The following is a 19,497-nucleotide window of genomic DNA, read 5'->3' as shown; positions in this document are numbered from 1 at the left end:
CATTAAAGAACCGTTATTTCTAAGAGCATTGCTGTTAGCTATAATCTGCATAGACAGATACGCCTTGTTAAAAAAGAACAACTTAATTTGGGCCTCGGCATTTCACTGATGATAGAAATGCTAATATTCAAATCTGCTAGTAGATGCTTTAGCAGTTAATTTAGAAAGAGAATTCAAATGTTTATTTCAACATTTTCTTTTATAAGTGTAAAGATAGTTGTAAAACAGTGAAGGTGAAGAATTTAAACAGTCATTTTTTAAAGTAATTTGCAGTATGTGTAGATATTGGTAAACGTGTTTCCTTGAAGATGGAAGATGACATTTAGTTTGCGGCCTCTTTATTAGGTATATGTGCACATTAACACAGACTGTTAGCTCCTACAAACAACCAATCATTTGGCTAGTACTCATTACATACAACTTACATATGATAGCCAGTTTAAATGTTGTTTAACCAAACATTATAATGGGCAGATTCATGATCTAAGTGTCTTTGTACCACAGTGTCAAGAACTTACAGAAGAAGATGCAATTAAAAAATAATGAGTGGTGGACAAAAACAAAGAAGAACAGAGAGAGTTCTTTAAGCTAACAGAAAAACGGCTCTTTAACACACTGTTGTTACAACGGGTATCTTATGTGAAAGACAATTTCCCCTCTGGAATTAACAAAGTATAACAAATCTCAGAACAGGAAGCATCCTCTGAAAAAGATTTAGGCCTTCATTTTGGTACAACGTTCTCATTATTTAAGATAGATAGATACTTTATTAATCCCAAGGGGAAATTCATCCATCATCCAACCCGCTATATCCTAACTACAGGGTCACGGGGGTCTGCTGGAGCCAGGAAACAAACCCTGGGCAGGGTGCCAGGCTACCGCAGGGCACACACACACACACACCAAGCACAGTTTAGGATTGGCAATCCACCTAACCTGCATGTCTTTGGACTGTGGGAGGAAACCGGAGCACCCGGAGGAAACCCACACAGACACGGGGAGAACATGCAAACTCCACGCAGGGAGGACCCAGAAAGCGAACCCGGGTCTCCTTACTGCGAGGCAGCAGCGCTACCCACTGCGCCACCGTGCCGCCCCAATGGGAAATTCACATACTAATTTAAGCAATGTGTGGAAGCAATTAAAAGGCAAATAAAATATTAGGTTATTGAATCCAGCAGGGTGCAAATACTCCCTGTTAGTATGTTTGCATAGAGACTGCAGCTTTAACTAAACCAAAGGTCTATCTATATATATTATTATTATTATTATTATAAAATAAACTGCAGTAGGCTGGCGCCCTGCCCAGGGTTTGTTTCCTGCCTTGCGCCCTGTTTTGGCTGGGATTGGCTCCAGCAGACCCCCGTGACCCTGTAGTTAGGATATAGTGGGTTGGATAATGGATGGATGGATGGATTATAAAATAAAATATTATATCCTTCCCTAGTGGTACAGCAGTAATTCTAAGATGAAGACCAAAACAAATAACACTAAAGAAAGGATGCATTTAGCTACTTTTAATATCAGCTGACACTCACAACAATTCAATTTTCAAAGTAAAGCTTCTGGCGAAGTGTGCAGTTGTGGAGTTCCTGCAGTTCGCTCAGGCCACATTGAGAGAGTGCGGGAGGCATGTTTCTTTGGTACAGGCAGGAGCGATATCTTCCATCCATTCGTAGGTGAGCTTCAGTTTTGCAATGCAATGCCAAGGTTTTTATCTTTTCTCACTGACTTTAGTTTCAAAATAAGAACATGCAATTTCCAAACATGGGATACAATCTTTTGCTGGCATAGTCGAAATAGCACACAGTAACAATTGACCATAAACTGGCCATCAACCCACAGGATACACCTGCTCTCATTTAATAGCCTGCCTGAGCCGTTTCCGCTTTTCTCTTCCCATCTCAGTTTTGCCTTCTCTCTGTCAGTTTGCTGACATGGCTTTCTCCCAGTCAGCTGGTTAGAGTGGCTGCAGCTGCATCTATTCATGGCCTCAATAAAACATTTTAAGTAAAATAATAAAACTCAAAAGATAACAGGGGCACATTTTAAATCTTTGGCTGCAGTTATATATTAAAAACTGTTAAATATAACAGGGCGGCACAGTGGCGCAGTGGTAGCGCTGCTGCCTCGCAGTAAGGAGACCTGAGTTCATTTCCCGGGTCCTCCCTGCATGGAGTTTGCATGTTCTCCCCATGTCTGTGTGGGTTTCCTCCCACAAAGCAAAGACATGCATAATTTGCAACAGTGGCTGTCCATTTGTCTGTCCAGGACTTTGAATCACCTGTACCTCACAAACCATTTTGACCTATTGACTTGAGATTTGGTACACATATACTACGTGACATCTACTATCTGCTTTGGTGTGATGATTTTTATTACTGTTTTTATTTTTATTCTATTTTATTGTAGAATCAACTCTCGGCAGCAGGCAAGCCATGCACCACATGCGTATAGGCGCCGCTCTCATTCCCTACCCCCTTCACCATCACTTCCCCTATCTCTTCGTATCTTAAATCATTCTTGAGGCAGATTGAAGACTTAAGTGCCAGCTTAAGTAAAAAAATAAGGAAAACGTACTAAGTAATTGCAACACAAAAACTGACTTAATCAGTTTTAATGTGAAAAGATGCAGACGAAAGAAAAGAAGAAGTGGACGGCTAGGGTGAAGAAAAGAAGAGCTGCTCAGGAATCAGCAATTACATCAACCTCTGAGCAAACGAATGCTAAACAAAAACAGAGAAAGAAGATGAAAACTAGGAATGAAAACTCAAGTCAAGTGGATTCACTGCATGTTATTGTGCAGTGCGCCATTACTGGTAACAATATAATTAGAACGTATCACATTTAAGTACAGAATTGAAAAGAAATGTAATTCAAATTTTAAAAATTATACAATGTATTAATGTATACAATATTGTTCTAAATCAATTTAACATGAAACTGTTTAGTCAATATAATACTTTTAAACATATATGTAAAGATAACAATACATATTAATTGACTTACATATAATATGTCTTGTTAAAACCACTTCTTAATCATTTTGATCCAAAACATAATTTGATGGCCTGTTATTTTTTTCTGGTGTGTCCCTTTGAATCATCCAACAGCAGTCTGACATCCCAATGTCCTTGGTAACTTCTGTCCATGTCCTTGATATCCTGATGGAATCTTTCACCTTGCTCTTCACTCGCAGCTTCAAGATTTTCAGGGAAAAATTCCAAATGTGGATCCAAAAAATGAAGTTTGAGACTTTTTGTTGAAACTCTTAAACGTAACTATTTTTCGCAATTTCTTTATAATTTGGATCTTTATTGTTAAATCTAAAAATGTAGAAATTACTTATTTGATGATCCCCAAATCTCTCATTCCAGGTCATTCATCACACCATTAAATTTCATATCAGAAATCCATCCAGTATCCAACCCGCTAAATCCTAACTACAGGGTCTGCTGGAGCCAATCCCAGGGCAACACAGGAGACGAACCCTGGGCAGGGCACCAGCCCACACACACACAGTTAAGAATCGCCAATGCACCTAACCTGCATGTCTTTGGACTGTTGGAGGAAACCCATGCAGACACAGGGAGAACATGCAAACTCCACACAGGGAGGACCTGGGAAGGGAACCTTGGTCTCCTAACTGCGAGGCAGCAGCGCTACCCACTGTGCCACCATGCCGCCACATCAGAAATCAGGTTTCTAATATTAGGCCCATCAAAGATGCCCTCTGTCGATTTAGCATCAAATAAACCTGTAGACCTTCAGCCCAAATACATTAAACAGGCTCCATTTTTGGATACGACTGCTTCACTAAACCAAGGTAGCAGTACTTTGTCTGGGTCCTCCTAGCTAGGTCTGATGATGTTCTTGACACTAAACTGTAGCCTTTTTGTAGCTGCCCAGTCCTTCTAAACCCAATGTCAGTTTTTGGCTCTGCTTTCCTAATCATTTGGAAATTTTGTCTGCCCTGACTGCTGACCCAGTAAGATGCACACAACTTTCAGGTCCCCAACATTTGAACCAACAGTGCTCTTTGTAATTATTTTGTTTGAGAAGATTTTCAAAGTTTTAAAAATAGATTTTAATATTCGAAGAGATGGAATTCAAATAAATTATCATTAAAATAAAATATTGATAATTAATTATAGTGATAAAATAATAAAAATGTCTACAATTGACAGTTTATTTTAGAAAAAAATGTTACATCATAGAAAAAAATGAAATATATAAAAACTTATGAAACAATCAAAACTTTTTTTGTGTATACCTGTGTTATTGTAAATCTACTATTTATTATTTTAAAATATTTTGTATAAAAACTGCCCAGATTATGTTTCAGTTTAAATGATTGATGGTTAAGTTATATGCTGGACTGGAGTCACCATGCCACTGAAAGCCTGGCACAATGTCCTGCAGCATTTGTATTAATCTTCCAAAACGTATGAATTACTTCCTGAACAGGTGAACACTTCGTTTGTCTTGTCTTGTATTCATTAAGATCTCCAAGTTGTTTTGATCATTTCCTGACAAGACCATTTTGGTCGTATGGCTCAATGTGTTACACCCAGGAGGATTCACAAATGAGAGCAACTCCTATAGGACTTAAAATGATATTCAAACGTGAATGTGTTAAAACTGTCTTTCCTGCAGCTACTCCAAGCAGAAGCTGGAAAAAAGAAAATGTGAATTCTAAAAGGCAACATACTTCAAGAGCAAGGTAAACACTACACAGTGAAACCTCCCCTTCTATAAAGATTTCAAGATTAAAACTAAAAGAAGCATGTTTTTGATAATATTTACATGAAATGGTCTAGTGAATAGCAAACTGATATTTTATGGACAACTTTCTTTAAGAAAATATACAATCACATTTTGATGCTCTATAAAACAGAGATACGTGTCAAATGTACATAATCATCCTCCATAGAGGATACTGAATTAGTGTTTGTTTACGACTCCTGCCTTTAACAACTTATTGCCATCCTCAGGTGATCTGAGCCCTGTTGCTTAGCAACACTTGTTGCCACATCAGTGATGGTTGCTTACTGGGGTCAGGATCTGAGGGCATTGCTCAGTTTTTAAGCTGGTGTGTACAACTGCATTTCCTGGTGGTTCATATTGACTTTTGACTCCCTGTGTTTCCAAATGTCTGATCGATACTTATAACTTTAGTTTCAAGCCTAGCCCGTCATTAGTTGTTCTTACTCAACTACATACTGAGTTTCATCTCTTTCCAAACACATCCCTGTTTAGTCATTCAGCAAATCTTGATTTGATCTACCAAAATCCAATACATGGCCTTAAAAATCCCACAGCAAATCCTCTCTTGGCTTTGGGTTATTGCAGTACAATAAGAATCGTGTACTTATCTATTTAAAGATTTAAGTAACACGTCCATATTTATGGGCCTGCCTGTAACATTTATGTTTAAAATAAACCAAATCTGATCAAAAAATGCAACATCATATGTATGTGAACAGGAATGCTAAAGCAATAAATGCATATGAATTCTAACATATTGTAATGTTGTTGACTCTTGCGTCACCCAGGGATGACATCATCTGGCATCAGCTGGCATTCCATTATTCAAAAGTGCAGCTTCAGTGGCAGGCGCAGGGGAGCGAATCTGCCATAGTCACACAATCTCCATTCTAGTGGGGCTAAAGCGGGCAGCCCTAGTAAGGCCAGCGAGCTACCTGAATGAGCAGTGAAGTGAGCAAAAAGCCTTTGGGTCCTCACTGGCAAGTACAGCACAGCACTACCAAATGTTCTATGAGAAATCTAAAATTACTTGCCCCACTGCTGACTTTGGGATGCATATATATATATACTGTATGCTCATTCCACTGGCCATAGCACAACAATTAATTAATCAACAGATATTGATGGTTTCAGTTTATGTTAATCAGTTTCTACTTTGTTCTTTGTGTTTCAAGAAATCTGTGTCTTTATGTGTACTAATTCTGTATTTAGTAATTAGTATAGTCTATACTTGCATTTGCATGTTCTCCCCGTGTCTGCGTGGGTTTCCTCCGGGCGCTCCGGTTTCCTCCCACAATCCAAAGACATGCAGGTTAGGTGGATTGGCAATTCTAAATTGGCCCTAGTGTGTGCTTGGTGTGTGGGTGTGTTTGTGTGTGTCCTGCGGTGGGTTGGCACCCTGCCCAGGATTGGTTCCTGCCTTGTGCCCTGTGTTGGCTGGGATTGGCTCCAGCAGACCCCCGTGACCCTGTATTCGGATTCAGTGGGTTGGAAAATGGATGGATGGATGTGTTCATAGCACTCTGCACCTGCACTCAGTTTAGTGTGCTATACAAAAATAAGTTCTATTGTTTCGAATAGTATTATATTAATAAAATAATACATTTTATAAACTGTACTATGATTTTAGGTGTCGTCTAATTTTACCAGGTATAAAGGTTAAGAGTTCTGAGAAAAGAATGAAAGGGCCCAATAATCATCTTCACATCTGATCCATAAACTCAACTGTTCACAAGAGTTATATGGCAACATCTACACTTGTCCTGAATAGAGCTGGAGTTTTAACTCTAGTGCCCTCCATATCTTTTAATCTACTTTCTTAACCCGTTTCCTTCAGTGGCAGATCACACTTATGTCAGGACAGTTGGAGCTGCGCTAACGTGTTAAATATCCATCCATCCATCCATTATCCAAACTACAGGGTCACAGGGGTCTGCTGGAGCCAATCCCAGCCAACACAGTGTGCAAGGCAGGAAACAAACCCTGGGCAGGGCGCCAGCCCACCACAGGGCACCCACACACCAAGCACACACTAGGGAGAATTTAGGATTGCCAATGCACCTAACCTGCATGTCTTTGGACTGTGGGATTGAAACCGGAGCACCCGGAGGAAACTCACGCAGACATGGGGAGAACACGCAAACTCCACACGAGGCAGCAGCACTACCACTGTGCCACCGTGTTGCCCATGTGTTAAATAAATAAAAGAAAATGAAATGACTAAATAATTGCTTTAAATTTTTATTTCATGCTACCCAATGTTTCATCATGTTATCAGATTCTCTGTGAAATGCACCTGGCACAAAAGGTGCATACTAACCGCTTAAGTGCCTTTAATAATGAGAGATAGGAAGAAATGTCAAAGCCAACTTTACCGCTCTTCTATTTAACTTCTTACATGTCTCACTATTGTGCCACGCATATTCAATCCAAGGGACCTCTGTGGGCAGGCTGTATGCTGACTGGACTGTCTTTTATTTTCACTACTTTATTTCCACCCAGTATATAACCAGTAGAGGATTCCACAAAGCATCCTTTGTGCACATAAGGGACCGCAAATAGACAAGGAGTGAAAAATCTTAACTTCTTCTTTCAGTACAAATGCAAAACTACTCAAGTCAGATATTCAAATTTTAGTTGATGTTATGGTGTAATTGTTTGATTTCTTGTTTCCTTACAGTCTATCCAAAGAAGAAAAAGCTGTAGTATATGTAGGAGTGTTAGGCGGTTTGCTATTAATATTCCTGGTATTGATCGTTTTGTACGTCAGGAAGAAAAATGGTAAGTTTTTAAGAGAGTTTATTTTAAAACTAAAATTAGTTTCTGATTCCCATTAATTTCTTGTTAATTTCTAATTGAGTATGAGCCTGTTGATCAATTTATTTTGTAGATACAGTGGATTCAGAAAGTATTCAGATGTCTTCACTTTCTGCACACTTTATTGTGTTGTGGATTTAATTTTAAATGGGTAAAATTGCCACATCAGTCTACACTCAATAACCCATAATGACAAAGTGAAAACATGTTTTCAGAAAGATTTACAGATTTATTAAGATTCAAAAACTGAAACATCTCATTCATAGAAGTATTCATACCCTTAATTCAGTACTTAATAGAAGACCTTTGGCAGCAAATAAAGCTTCAGTTCTCCTTCGGTAAGTCTCTACTAGCTTTGCATGCCTACATTTGAATAAGTTATCCAGATTCTCTCAAGCTCCATTAGATTGGATGGGAAATGTCTGTAAACTCCCATCTTCAGGTTTCTCCGCACATGCTCTGTTGGGTTTAAGTCTAGGCTTTGTCTGGCCAATCAGAAAGTCAGACACTTGTCCTGAAGACACTACTGCGTTGTCTTGGCTGCATTCTTCATTTCATTGACATGCTGAAGGTGAACCATTGCTCCATTCTGAGGAAGTATGCACTCCAAAGCGGGTTTTATTCAAAGGCCTCTCTGGATTTGGCTGTATTGATTGTTCCTCTAATTTTGACCAGTCACCTTGTCACTTTCACCACCACGTTTCACTGTAGTGCTGGTATTAGGCAGGTGATGAGATGGATCTGGATCTTTGTCAGATATACTGCTTGTAGTTCTGTCCAAAGGGTTGTCTCATTAGGCCAGAGAATCTTCTTTTTAATGCTCTCAGAATCCTTTAAAGTGTCTTATGCCTTTCCCTTAAGAGTGGCTTCCGTCAGGTGATGAGCAGAGCCTGGTCTTTGCCAGACATAGTGCTTGGAGTGCTGGCCAGTAATTTTAAAAGGATAAATTTTCCACTTTTACCCATTAATCTACACTCAGTAACTCATAATAAAAACATCAAACCCTGTTTTCTGAAAGTTTTGCAGTTTTTTTTTTAAATTAAAAACTGATTTTGTATATATTTTCCTGCTGATGGGAAATACTGTCCCTTGCAGTTCATTTGAATGCATTCTGGTGTTTGGTGGTATTGAGAGTTTTTTAATTTCTTTGTTTTTTTACTTATTTTGCTCTGCTTCTTAGGATTACTCCTGTGGATTTTGTTTTTGGACTTGTTTGCTTTGGAATGCCTTGTTAGAGGCTCCTTTTGTCTCCTTTTCTGATCTTTTGAAATGTTTTCTTGTTTTCTCCATTCCTTTGAATAAATCATCTTTTATAAAGATTCCGATGAACTTGTTTCTTTGGAAGCTGTAATTTTTGCCATTCACCCTCATGTTGGCGATGTTTTGCAAAGTCTGTGACTCCCTTATAATTTTTGAACTATAAAATCCTGTTCTACCTTTTGGGGCCTAGTCCGGCTTGAAGCCTCCCATTTGCCTAAAACAGTGTTTCCCAAACTCGGTCCTGGGGACCCCCTGTGGCTGCAGGTTTTTGTTCCAACCAGCTTCTGTTTTTAATTGGACTCCCGGGCTAATTAAGTGAACTGTTATTTCCTGTGTTCTGTGGTTTGGGAAAAATATAGAAATTAGAAAACTAAGTTTGCCAAAAAAATTAAACTGTACCCAGCAGTTATATGGGAATAATGGATTTTTTTTCATTCTACGTTTCCAGGTGTTCTAATTGTTTAATTAATCCATTATTTACTAATTAGGGGTCTGATGCTAAAGTAGTTGCAGCCTTTCATGATTAAGTGTTGTTTGCCTGGGTGTCTGTTCTGCTTGTTTTTAATTGTCATTAATAAGATACAGAGAAGTGGGAAAACTGCACAGAGAAAGGGCAAAATAAAATGAAATCAACAAAAGGAAGTTAAGCATTTAAATCTATAGAAAAAGCAGAAATATTTCTAAATGTCTTATAAATGTAAAATTCATGCTGCTGTGCTTTTCTGAATGTCGAATAAAAGAGAAAAACATACCAGCTAATTAAATAAGACGAATGTTATCAGTTGTTGTCACTGATTAAGAATCTGGTTGGAACAAAACCTGCAGCCACAGTGCGTCCCCAGGACCAAGTTTGGGAAACACTGGCCTAGAACCAGGCTTGTATAAGTGAGGCCTATTTTAGGACTGGCCAGTAGCGTTTTTAGCCTTTTTTGTGGGTGTTTTTGAAGGCCTCACCCATTTTTGCCCTTTTGTTGTACCAGAATCATAACATGTGTCTATTCTAAATCTGTTAAAACTCTTTTTTTCAGGTTTAAAAAAAATGAAGCCTCAAATGCAAAATGGCGATGGCCAGGTAAACATTTTTTCCCATTTTAAAATAGCATGCCTTTTTTTGTGGTTATTGAACCTGCTTCTTCTTTTTTTGGCTTCTCCTGTTAGGGGTCGCCACAGCAGATCATCTTCTTCCATATCTTTCTGTCCTCTGCATCTTGTTCTGTTACCCCATCACCTGCATGTCCTCTCTCACCACATCCATAAACCTTCACTTAGGCCTTCAGCTTTTTCTCTTGCCTGGCAGCTCCATCCTTACCATCCTTCTCCCAATAATACCCAGCATCTCTCCTCTGCACAAACCAACACAATGTCGCCTCTCTGACTTTGACTCCCAACTGTCCAGCTTCAGCTGACCCTCTAATGTCCTCATTTCTAATCCTGTCCATCCTCATCACACCCAATGCATATCTTAGCATCTTTAACTCTGCCACCTCCAACTCTCCTGCTTTTTGGTCAGTGCCACCATCTCCAACCCATATAACATAGCTGGTTTTACTACCGTCCTGTAGACCTTCCCTGTATACTATTAATCACAAAATAACTTGCACTATATTCCTACCACTTCTCATATTTCATCTTAACTGGAAGACCTTCAACACACGTGACATAAAAAGCAAATTAATTTTATGAGGAATGGTCAGAAAGTTCTTTAGAATTTGCCAGGTACTTATTAGTGTTGTCCTCGTATTCTTCACCATTACCTAGACCGGGGCAGATAGTGGAGAGATTCCACATTCTGTTGTGGGCAGATGGAATGTAGCAGTAGTGCTGTGCAGACGTTGGGAGCTGACATCACCAGGAAATGCTCTGCTTGCAGTGCTTACAGGCGATCCCTGCATGCAGGAGCTAAGGAGTTTCCCATTGCTCACAGTGTAAAAGGAGATCCTGAGAGCCTTTGTAATGCAGATGTGACAGGCTTGCTGCTGGCTATGGGCTGCTACCACTGTGCAAATGTGCCGAACGGGGATGGACTGCGGTGTGATTTTTCAACAAAAAACTTGGTGTAGTCGGCAGGATTTGCACTTTGGATGGATGGAGTGTAGTGGTACTGCAGAAAATGTGGAGGTTGAGTAAGAGAAAGCCCAACTGATGTTTAGAAGCATACCATGTGCTCCCAATCTCAGGAGATCTCCTAATACTCACAGCATAGAGGTGCTGCTTCTGAGAGCCTTTGAAATTATAATATTGCTGGTTCAAGGCTGGTTACCACAACGTCTGAATTAATGGCGGACTGTGGTGTGATTCCATGACAAAACACTTTGTACAGATTAGGGTAACTGTAAATCAAAACTGTAGTGAGCTGTAAATTAGCGCAATATAACATACATTAGCGAGAGTGCACAGATAAGTATGATTCATGATGGATGGGTGGGACCCTGCATTGTACCCATCCATTACCCAACCCGCTATATCCTACAGGGTCACGGGGGTTTGCAGGACCCAATTCCAGCCAACACAGGGCGCAAGGCAGGAAACAAACCCCGAGCAGGGCGCCAGCCCACCATTGGCATTGTACCCAATGCTTCTGTAATAGGTTGCAGGTCAACAGAACTCTGGATGGATAATATAAAAGAGTTTTTGCGAACCTCCTTAGTTAATATACAGTATAACCTGTAATTAATAAATGGCAGAACACCATTTAACCCTTTCTTCCAGCCAACAGAGCACATGCTCACCAGTTACAGACATAATTTTCTGCAAAAGAATAATACTAGAAATTCGGACTAAGTGCTGTTAATGAGAGTCTTCTTGTTAACTAACTTCAAAATACTTAAAATTCAAAGCAGCAACCTAAAGCATTTTTAGTTGTAATAGATGAAGTTCTGCATGTGTTTCAGACCCGACTGAAAGTGTCAAGCGAGGAGCAGAGGTGACTGATATATTAAGCTCTATTGAGGCCTGGACCTGCCTTGAGAACTTATTGCATTTCTTCCCTCCTAAGATCTTAATTCATGGTGATTAGATCTGCAAAACGTATTTTTTTACTTCTACAGCCTCCAGGATAAAAAAAGCACTTTCTTGAAATCTGAAGTCTTCACTGGTTTAAGTCCAGAGAGCCCACAATTATCTACAACACCTGATCCTGTTTGATGGCACTGTGACAGTATGCTCTGAATATTTCCATCAGATTTTATTGCTGTTCAAATCCAAAATGAATGGACATATTTGCAGTACACAAGCAATGCCCAATGGTTTCCTTTGTTGCTAAATGACTTACCATTTTCTTTTTGTAATCGCAGAATCCTGATGACAGTGAAGAAACTGCTTATTCCAATTTGAGTTTTCAACACAGGAGTAAGTCAAAGAAGGATTTTAAGGTGATATATTTTTTACTGAGAAGCAAATTCAAAGGGTATTAATACATTTACAGTACACGAGCAATATAATCTGTTGCTGAATGACTCCATTTTATCTTCTCATTAGCAGAATCCTGAAGAGAATGAAGAAATTGCTTATTCCAATTTATCCTTTCAACAGAGGAAAAAATCAAAGAAAAAATTTAAGGTGATATATTTTTTGCATTGTTTACAACAAGAAGATACTATTTTTTTTATATATTTATTTATTCAAACTTGAACTTGTAATCCTCAGGTGATCTTTCCTGTTCCAGTGGTTTCATGTGCTACACCATTGCTTGTTTTTCTTTGTGTAACCTCAGTCATTTGGAATCATTTTTGTGCATCAATTGAAAATTCTAGCCAGTCACACCCTGGTTAATTCTCTTTGGTTAACAACTGCATAATAACTATTCTGGATTTTTAGGGAGGAAATCAGTCAGTCATTATCCAACCCGCTATATCCTAGCACAGGATCACGTGGGTCCGCTGGAGCCAATCCCAGCCAACACGGGGCGCAAGGCAGGAACAAACCCCAGGCAGGGCGCCAGCCCACCGCAGGGCACACACACACACACACACACACACACACACACACACTAGGGACAATTTAGGATCACCAGCTCACCTAACCTGCATGTCTTTGGACTGTGGGAGGAAACCCACGCAGACACGGGGAGAACATGCAAACTCCACGCAGGGAGGACACGGGAAGCAAACCCAGGTCTCCTAACTGCGAGGCAGCAGCGCTACCCACTGTGCCACCGTGCTGCCAGAAAAGAAATCATCGTGGACACATTTGAAATGTGTTCAAGTTTCTTATTAGTGTGACGACAAAGGTTTCACGACACTTCATAGTCGTGACTGCCAACTGAATGGCCTTTGTTTAAAGCAAAAAGGAGCAGCGCTTGCTACAGTATATGCCAGTAACGCTGTTAATAATATTGGTTTCTCCTGTTGTAATTTAGGGTTTGATTCATGGTGTACTGGAACTTCCCGACAGTTGGTGTGTGTCCCAGCAGCTTCCTAGCCTGCACAGCTTGTCACTCGTGTGCACGCAATAGCAATTCCAACTTTAAAGTCAGCGACCTGGTCAGGCCTCAGTAGGCTGATGGAGGGGTTCACTTTTGATTGGCATGGTGGGAGCAACGGTGCAAAGAAGTCCAATTTACAGTTCACATTATGGTTTAACAAGTCTTGTTGATTTAGTTTATTTGATTTCAATAAGGGGCGGCACGGTGGCGCAGTGGTAGCGCTGCTGCCTCGCAGTTAGGAGACCCGGGTTCGCTTCGGTCCTCCCTGCGTGGAGTTTGCATGTTCTCCCGTGTCTCGTGGGTTTCCTCCGGGCGCTCCGGTTTCCTCCCACAATCCAAAGACATGCAGGTTAGGGGTGCATCCTAAATTGTTCCTGTGTGTGTGTGTGTGTGTGTGTGTGTGTGTGTGTGTGTGTGTGTGTGTGTGTGTGCCCTGCCCAGGATTGGTTCCTGCCTTGTGCCCTATGCTGGCTGGGATTGGCTCCAGCAGACCCCCGTGACCCTGTATTCGGATTCAGCGGGTTAGAAAATGGATGGATGGATGGATGGATTTCAATAAGATGTGAATGTCTTTAGTGTGTTAAGAGTCACAGTACTATATTGAAAAGTAAAAGAAGTTTAGAAAGTGTGGTCTGTTTTCCCTGCTAAGATGGTTGAGTTGGAATGCCATGCTAAGACAGGCAAGGGAGAGACTGCAACCTCTATAAAAACTCTACAATGGTATCACTGAAATGAAATCTACAACTCAATGAAGTGGGCGGCACGGTGGCACAGTGGTAAAGCTGCTGCCTCGCAGTAAGAAGACCTGGGTTTGCTTCCCGTGTCCTCCCTGCGTGGAGTTTGCATGTTCTCCACGTGTCTGCTGCGTGGGTTTCCTCCCACAGTCCAAAGACATGCAGGTTAGGTGCATCCTAAATTGTTCCTAGTGTGTGTGTGTGTGTGCCCTGCCTGGGGTTTGTTCCCTGCCTTGTGCCCTGTGTTGGCTGGGATTGGCTCCAGCAGACCCCCATGACCCTGTAGTTAGGATATAGCGGGCTGGAAAATGACTGGCTGGCACAATAAAGAGTTCAGAAAGCGAAGGGGTCAGAATACTTTCTGAATCCACTGTATGCACAGGGAAATCCTGTGTTAAATTAACTCTTACAGTGTCAAAGTAACCCTTTTTATAGTGTCAAATGTGAACCCATACAGACGTCTCATTTAATAATTTAAAATGAGCAATTTTGCTACATAGTTATGCTACATGAAGGGTTATCTGGGTAGAAAAGACTTCACAAGGGCAAAGATGTCACTAGGGTGGCACAGACAAAGGTTACGAACTGTCAGGGACCATAATCAGAAGAGGAAAATGCAAGGAAGCAAATCAAAGTTTACTTGAATTTGCCAGTTTTGGAGCAACCATGGGGTGGTGTGTGTGCCAAATGGTGGTTACTTTCCATTAACATACGTTTTTCAGAGGCTGAGTCAGACTTCCAGGAAAGCGTTTAAGTTCCCATGGTGTGGGTCCGTTCACGGAGTCCATTAGTATTTTATTAACTTATCAGGAATGTAAACCAAGTGAATGTAAATGTATGAAATAGCATTGTCATTTCTCTCTCTATCTCTCAGCATCAAAGCATCTTAAATGATGATGTCGACTATACCACTGTGGAATTTCACAAAAATGAGCCAAATTACGCATCCACTGAAATAACATCTGATCCTCACTTATCCATCTATGCTGAAGTTGTGAACTAATCGAGGAAATAAATCTCCACGCTGAAGACTAGAACTGAGAAGAACAAGCACACATAAGAAGAAATGTAAAATACGCTTTCAAATAAAGCAAAAGAGCACTGCAGGCCCGGCATGAAGCCGCTAATCTTCAGCTACTGCAACATATTTTTCATGAAGACGGTGTTTATACAGCATCGACCAACTTCACTGAAATTAATGCCAGTTGTTTTAATTTGCATGTAATTTTAGTCTGTGAGATTTTCTTATGCTTGAAAGAACTTAACATAATTGTAAATACGGTATATATTACTTAACTGAATACAATTTTTATATGATTTTATGTAACACTTTTCATAAAGAAAGCTCTCACACTAAGTTTTATACCAATAAATAATGAACTGTATTACCGTTGAGCTGTACTTCGTACAGTAAAATTTGAAGAACAATAATATCTACTGCAGTGGGCTGGCGCCCTGCCCGGGGTTTGTTTCCTGCCTCGCGCCCTGTGTTGGCTGGGATTGGCTCCAGCGGACCCCCGTGACCCTGTAGTTAGGATATAGCAGGTTGGATAATGGATGGATGGATAAATAATATGTAGAGCACACCAGCAAAGACAAGCTGAATACTGTATTGGCGTTTTAATCCAATGTCACATTACATGACTTGTCGTCATTAGGTATATCAGACTTGCCGACTGCAGTCTTTTCTTGTCACCGGACCGTTTCAGTTTAACTCGACTAAAAATCACTAAGCATGTCACATTTACCAGCTGAGTGCCAAACGTCCATCACAGTCTTGCTTGCCCTGTTTTGTGACAGCCATAAAAGTGTGCTGTCTGACGGAGCAGGCGCTGTACAAAGGGTTATCAGATATGGCGAGTTCAGCAGCAACCTCTGGCTTCTTTTTCCATTCTGTTGTGGTACGTAAAACACAAAACATCAGACTGAAGTGTTAAAACACTTCCTTATTCCTCATCACTTCATTGTATACAGTGTACAGTAGTTCTGGATGAGCGTTCATTAGTTGTCAAATCAAACCTGTTCATATCGGAGTGAATCATAGACTTGTTGAAGTTAGTCGCTGGGTATGTCAGACTAGAAGAGAGTGCCGGCGACTGCCTCCGACTCACTAAGATTGTGTAAATGAAGGCCAAGCTGTTGAAAGAGACTTCTAAAGTGGCGTGGCCTTTAGATACTGCACCTCCTTTTAAAAAACTCGCATTCTAACCCTGGCATGTCTTCAAGTGCAGACCCAATGCTGGGCTTTCCAGGTCTCTTTTGGCCTGATTCTGACACACCCTTTTAGGTGCCCTGTACATAAAACTTTTCATCACAAACCTATTTTATATTGATTGGCCATCTTAACCTGCAGTACTGGTGATCCTAACTTATAAAACAGACATCTTCTTCTTCTTCTTCCTCTTTCGGCTGCTCCCGTTGGGGTCGCCACATCGGATCATCTTCTTCCATATCCTTCTGTCCTATGAATCTTGTTCTGTTACACCCATCACCTGCCTGTCATCTCTCACCACATCCATAAACCTTCTCTTAGGCCTTCCTCTTTTCCCCTTCCCTGGCAGCTCTATCCTTAGTATCCTTCTCCCAATATACTCAGCATGTCTCCTCTGCACATGTCCAAACCAACGCAATCTCACCTCTCCGACTTTGTCTCCCAACCGTCATACCTGAGCTGACCCTTTAATGTCCTCATTTCTAATGCCATCCATCCTCGTCACACCGAATGTCAATCTTAGCATCTTTAACTCTGCCACCTCCAACTCTGTCTCTTGCTTTCTGGTCAGTGCCACCGTCACCAACCCATATAACATAGCTGGTCTCATTTAGAATATTTTTGTGGGTTATGAAGAAATGAAGCACCTTAAATGCTGTGGAAACATCCATCAAAGTCAATGGTGGGTAAGAACTGATCTGAAAGACATGAAAGTTTTCAAATGTGTAGCAGCTCTACACAGATGTGTCAATTAGAAACTTTTTTGGCATTTTGTAAAGCTAAGGCACTTTGCTACAAGCCTTTACATTTCAGAGCTAAAAGAAAATGATATTTAGGATGTGTTTTTGGGTTATGAACAAACAAACTATCCTAAGTACAGCTTAATATTCATAAAAGTCAATGGTGGGTCAAAGCTGACCTGAAGGGCACAGTAGTGTTGAAAATATGAAGAAGTTTTACAAAATCATGACATTTGGAAACTTGTTTGCATATCTCTCTATTATAAAAAAAATCCTGGAGAGAAACAGTAGGGCGTCGAGACGTGATGTTCACATGAAGATCACAGAAGACACTTTAAAGACCCGAAGACTAAAGAGATTGGCCATGAAGTGTCTCGTGGGGACCTTAAACATGAGACTTTGTGCCAAGAGGTTGACCTAGGACCGTCTCACAATGACGTAGAACATGAGATTCTTGCAAGACACGCTCTACTTACAACCAATATCAAATAAGACCACGGGCAGCAAAACACTCAGTCGTATAAAGGCTTGAGCACACACAGATCCAGGGCTCTCAGCGCAAAAATAAAGCGTATAAGGACTATACGTTATAAATGAAACGTAGATAACTAAGCGGAGAAGAAAGCAGTGTGGAGAAAAGAGACTCAAAAGCATTGGAGAGACAAAAAAGAAAAAGAATAATCAAGGTGCAAATTCAGAAAATAAGGAAAGTAATTATCAGCCCGGAACAAGTGAAATCGAAAAAAATCACATCCAATCGGGCTCAGAATTTAAAGACAGAGTAAAAGACAAAGTAGAACTTCATAAAGACGTTCACAAATGTTGGCGCTATACACATGCAGAGCAGGTTAGAGATTATGAAAGCAGTGGAATTCGAAAGGCTAAAAAAAAAAACGGCGCGATACACACGTGGAGAAAGTTAAAGAATATGAAAGTAGGAAAATTAGAAAGTATAAAAAAAAAAGAAAGTAAAGATCGCAGGAGCGCAAACAAATGGAAATTATTACTCGAAAAAGAGAAAGTAATCACCACGGACTAGGTGTCATTGAAAAAAAAGCAGGAGAAAGCGAAGTCAAAAATAAAAGACAGAGTAGAAAACAAAGTAAAACGTCATAAAGAGGTTAAAAAACAAGGGGGCCAAACACATGCAGAGCAGGTTAGAGATAATGAAAACTGGAATTCAAAAGACTCAAAAAAAACAAAAAACGTAGGGGGTGAAACACATGCAGAGCAAGATACAGAATATGAAAGCAGAAAGAAACGATAGTGTCAAAACAAAGGAAGTTAACATCGCATTAGCGCAAAGAAAGAGAAATAACGAAAAGGCGAATAGAGATCGAATATATGGACACAGGTGATATGTCAGAAGTATATAAATATTGTACGGCTTTGAAGTTTAAGTCAGAGAATTTCAAAAACGTGGTTTACCTCACATGCATTTATTGGTTACTTTGCAAAAAAAATGATTAACTGCTGATGATGAAGATCGTTTTGTCTGTGCTGAAATTCCAAACAGAGAAACCTACCCTGAATTATGGTACAAAGTCATAAAACACGTCTCACTGACCTCATTAAAAAGATTCAGCACGTTGGTACTCGAAAGATTTCAAATATTGTTTTAACAGAAGTTCTGAAATAAAAGTGAAACTAATGAAATAGCAACAATTCAAAGAAAAAAAAATCTTAAAAGTGTGTATCTGGGAAACCAAACATTGGGGTTGGCGAAGCGAGCAGGGGGTGAAGCAGCCTAGTGTTTATAAAGTTAGGACACTTTACTAAAAGCATAGCATCCTACATGCAGTAGAACATCTTTTAAAGTCTATGGTGGGTCACAACTGACCCTAAGGACATGACTGTGTTCAACATGTGTATCAGTGGTGCAAAAATGAAAATTTGTTTTTACAAACGCTTTGTATTATTAGGCCCCTTTACTAACAACTATTATATATCTGAGCTGAAAAGATGACATTTGGGATGTTTAATGGGATGTGAACAAACAAGGCACCTTAAATCCAGCAGGAAATCCATTAACGTCAATGGGGTTTCAAAAGCGGCCAAAAAGACATAGCAAGGAAAACTTTTTTTGAAGCTGTACAGATTATGTGATGTTTAACTTTAATTACTTTTTGTTAATTTGGAGACACAGAGGAAAGTTCACCACATTTCATCATATGAAATTTAGGGCACATTTACTCAATTAAAACACAAATACGGATCAAATTTGACCCAAAGACGTTGTGAACGTTAAGGTGTTTTAGGCCTTGAAGTCAGAGAGGTAAGAATTAACTTCATCCATGGCCATGCTACATCCTGGCGTGCTCTGCAATAAATCTCCACGACTGTACAATTTAGCAAATAAAATCAAACATTTTACTGTCTTAAAATGTACCATGCAATCGTGTTCTTTCATCCATTTTCTCGCAGTGCTTTGTCCGTTACAAGCCTTTTTGGAGCTCAGGTCTTGCGTACACGCTGTGCCTACTGGGAAAAGAAGAATGTCCATGGAGATTTGAAGCTGCAACATTGATCACTGAATGACAGTTC

General features: G+C 40.1%; 1 protein-coding gene across 2 annotated transcripts in view; it reads left to right on the top strand.

The window, feature by feature from the left end:
- Positions 1–15,394, top strand: part of LOC120529690 (CMRF35-like molecule 8) — a 43,699-nt gene extending 28,305 nt beyond the window's left edge. Inside the window, exons 4-9 of one of the 2 annotated variants that reach the window (XM_039753736.1) lie at positions 4,657–4,723; positions 7,448–7,548; positions 9,873–9,916; positions 12,138–12,215; positions 12,322–12,402; positions 14,876–15,394. In XM_039753736.1, coding sequence (XP_039609670.1) covers positions 4,657–4,723; positions 7,448–7,548; positions 9,873–9,916; positions 12,138–12,215; positions 12,322–12,402; positions 14,876–15,004 — 500 coding nt within the window. In that variant the 3' untranslated portion in view covers positions 15,005–15,394. The remainder of the gene's footprint in view (positions 1–4,656; positions 4,724–7,447; positions 7,549–9,872; positions 9,917–12,137; positions 12,216–12,321; positions 12,403–14,875) is intronic. The other variant, XM_039753737.1, reaches the window with a different exon arrangement.
- The last annotated feature ends 4,103 nt before the right edge of the window (positions 15,395–19,497 follow it).

Source organism: Polypterus senegalus, chromosome 5 (genome assembly GCF_016835505.1).
Source record: "Polypterus senegalus isolate Bchr_013 chromosome 5, ASM1683550v1, whole genome shotgun sequence".
Taxonomy (NCBI): domain Eukaryota; kingdom Metazoa; phylum Chordata; class Cladistia; order Polypteriformes; family Polypteridae; genus Polypterus; species Polypterus senegalus.
The sequence above is the reverse complement of the archived record's forward strand: the minus strand, read 5'-3'. Positions and strand labels throughout refer to the sequence as shown.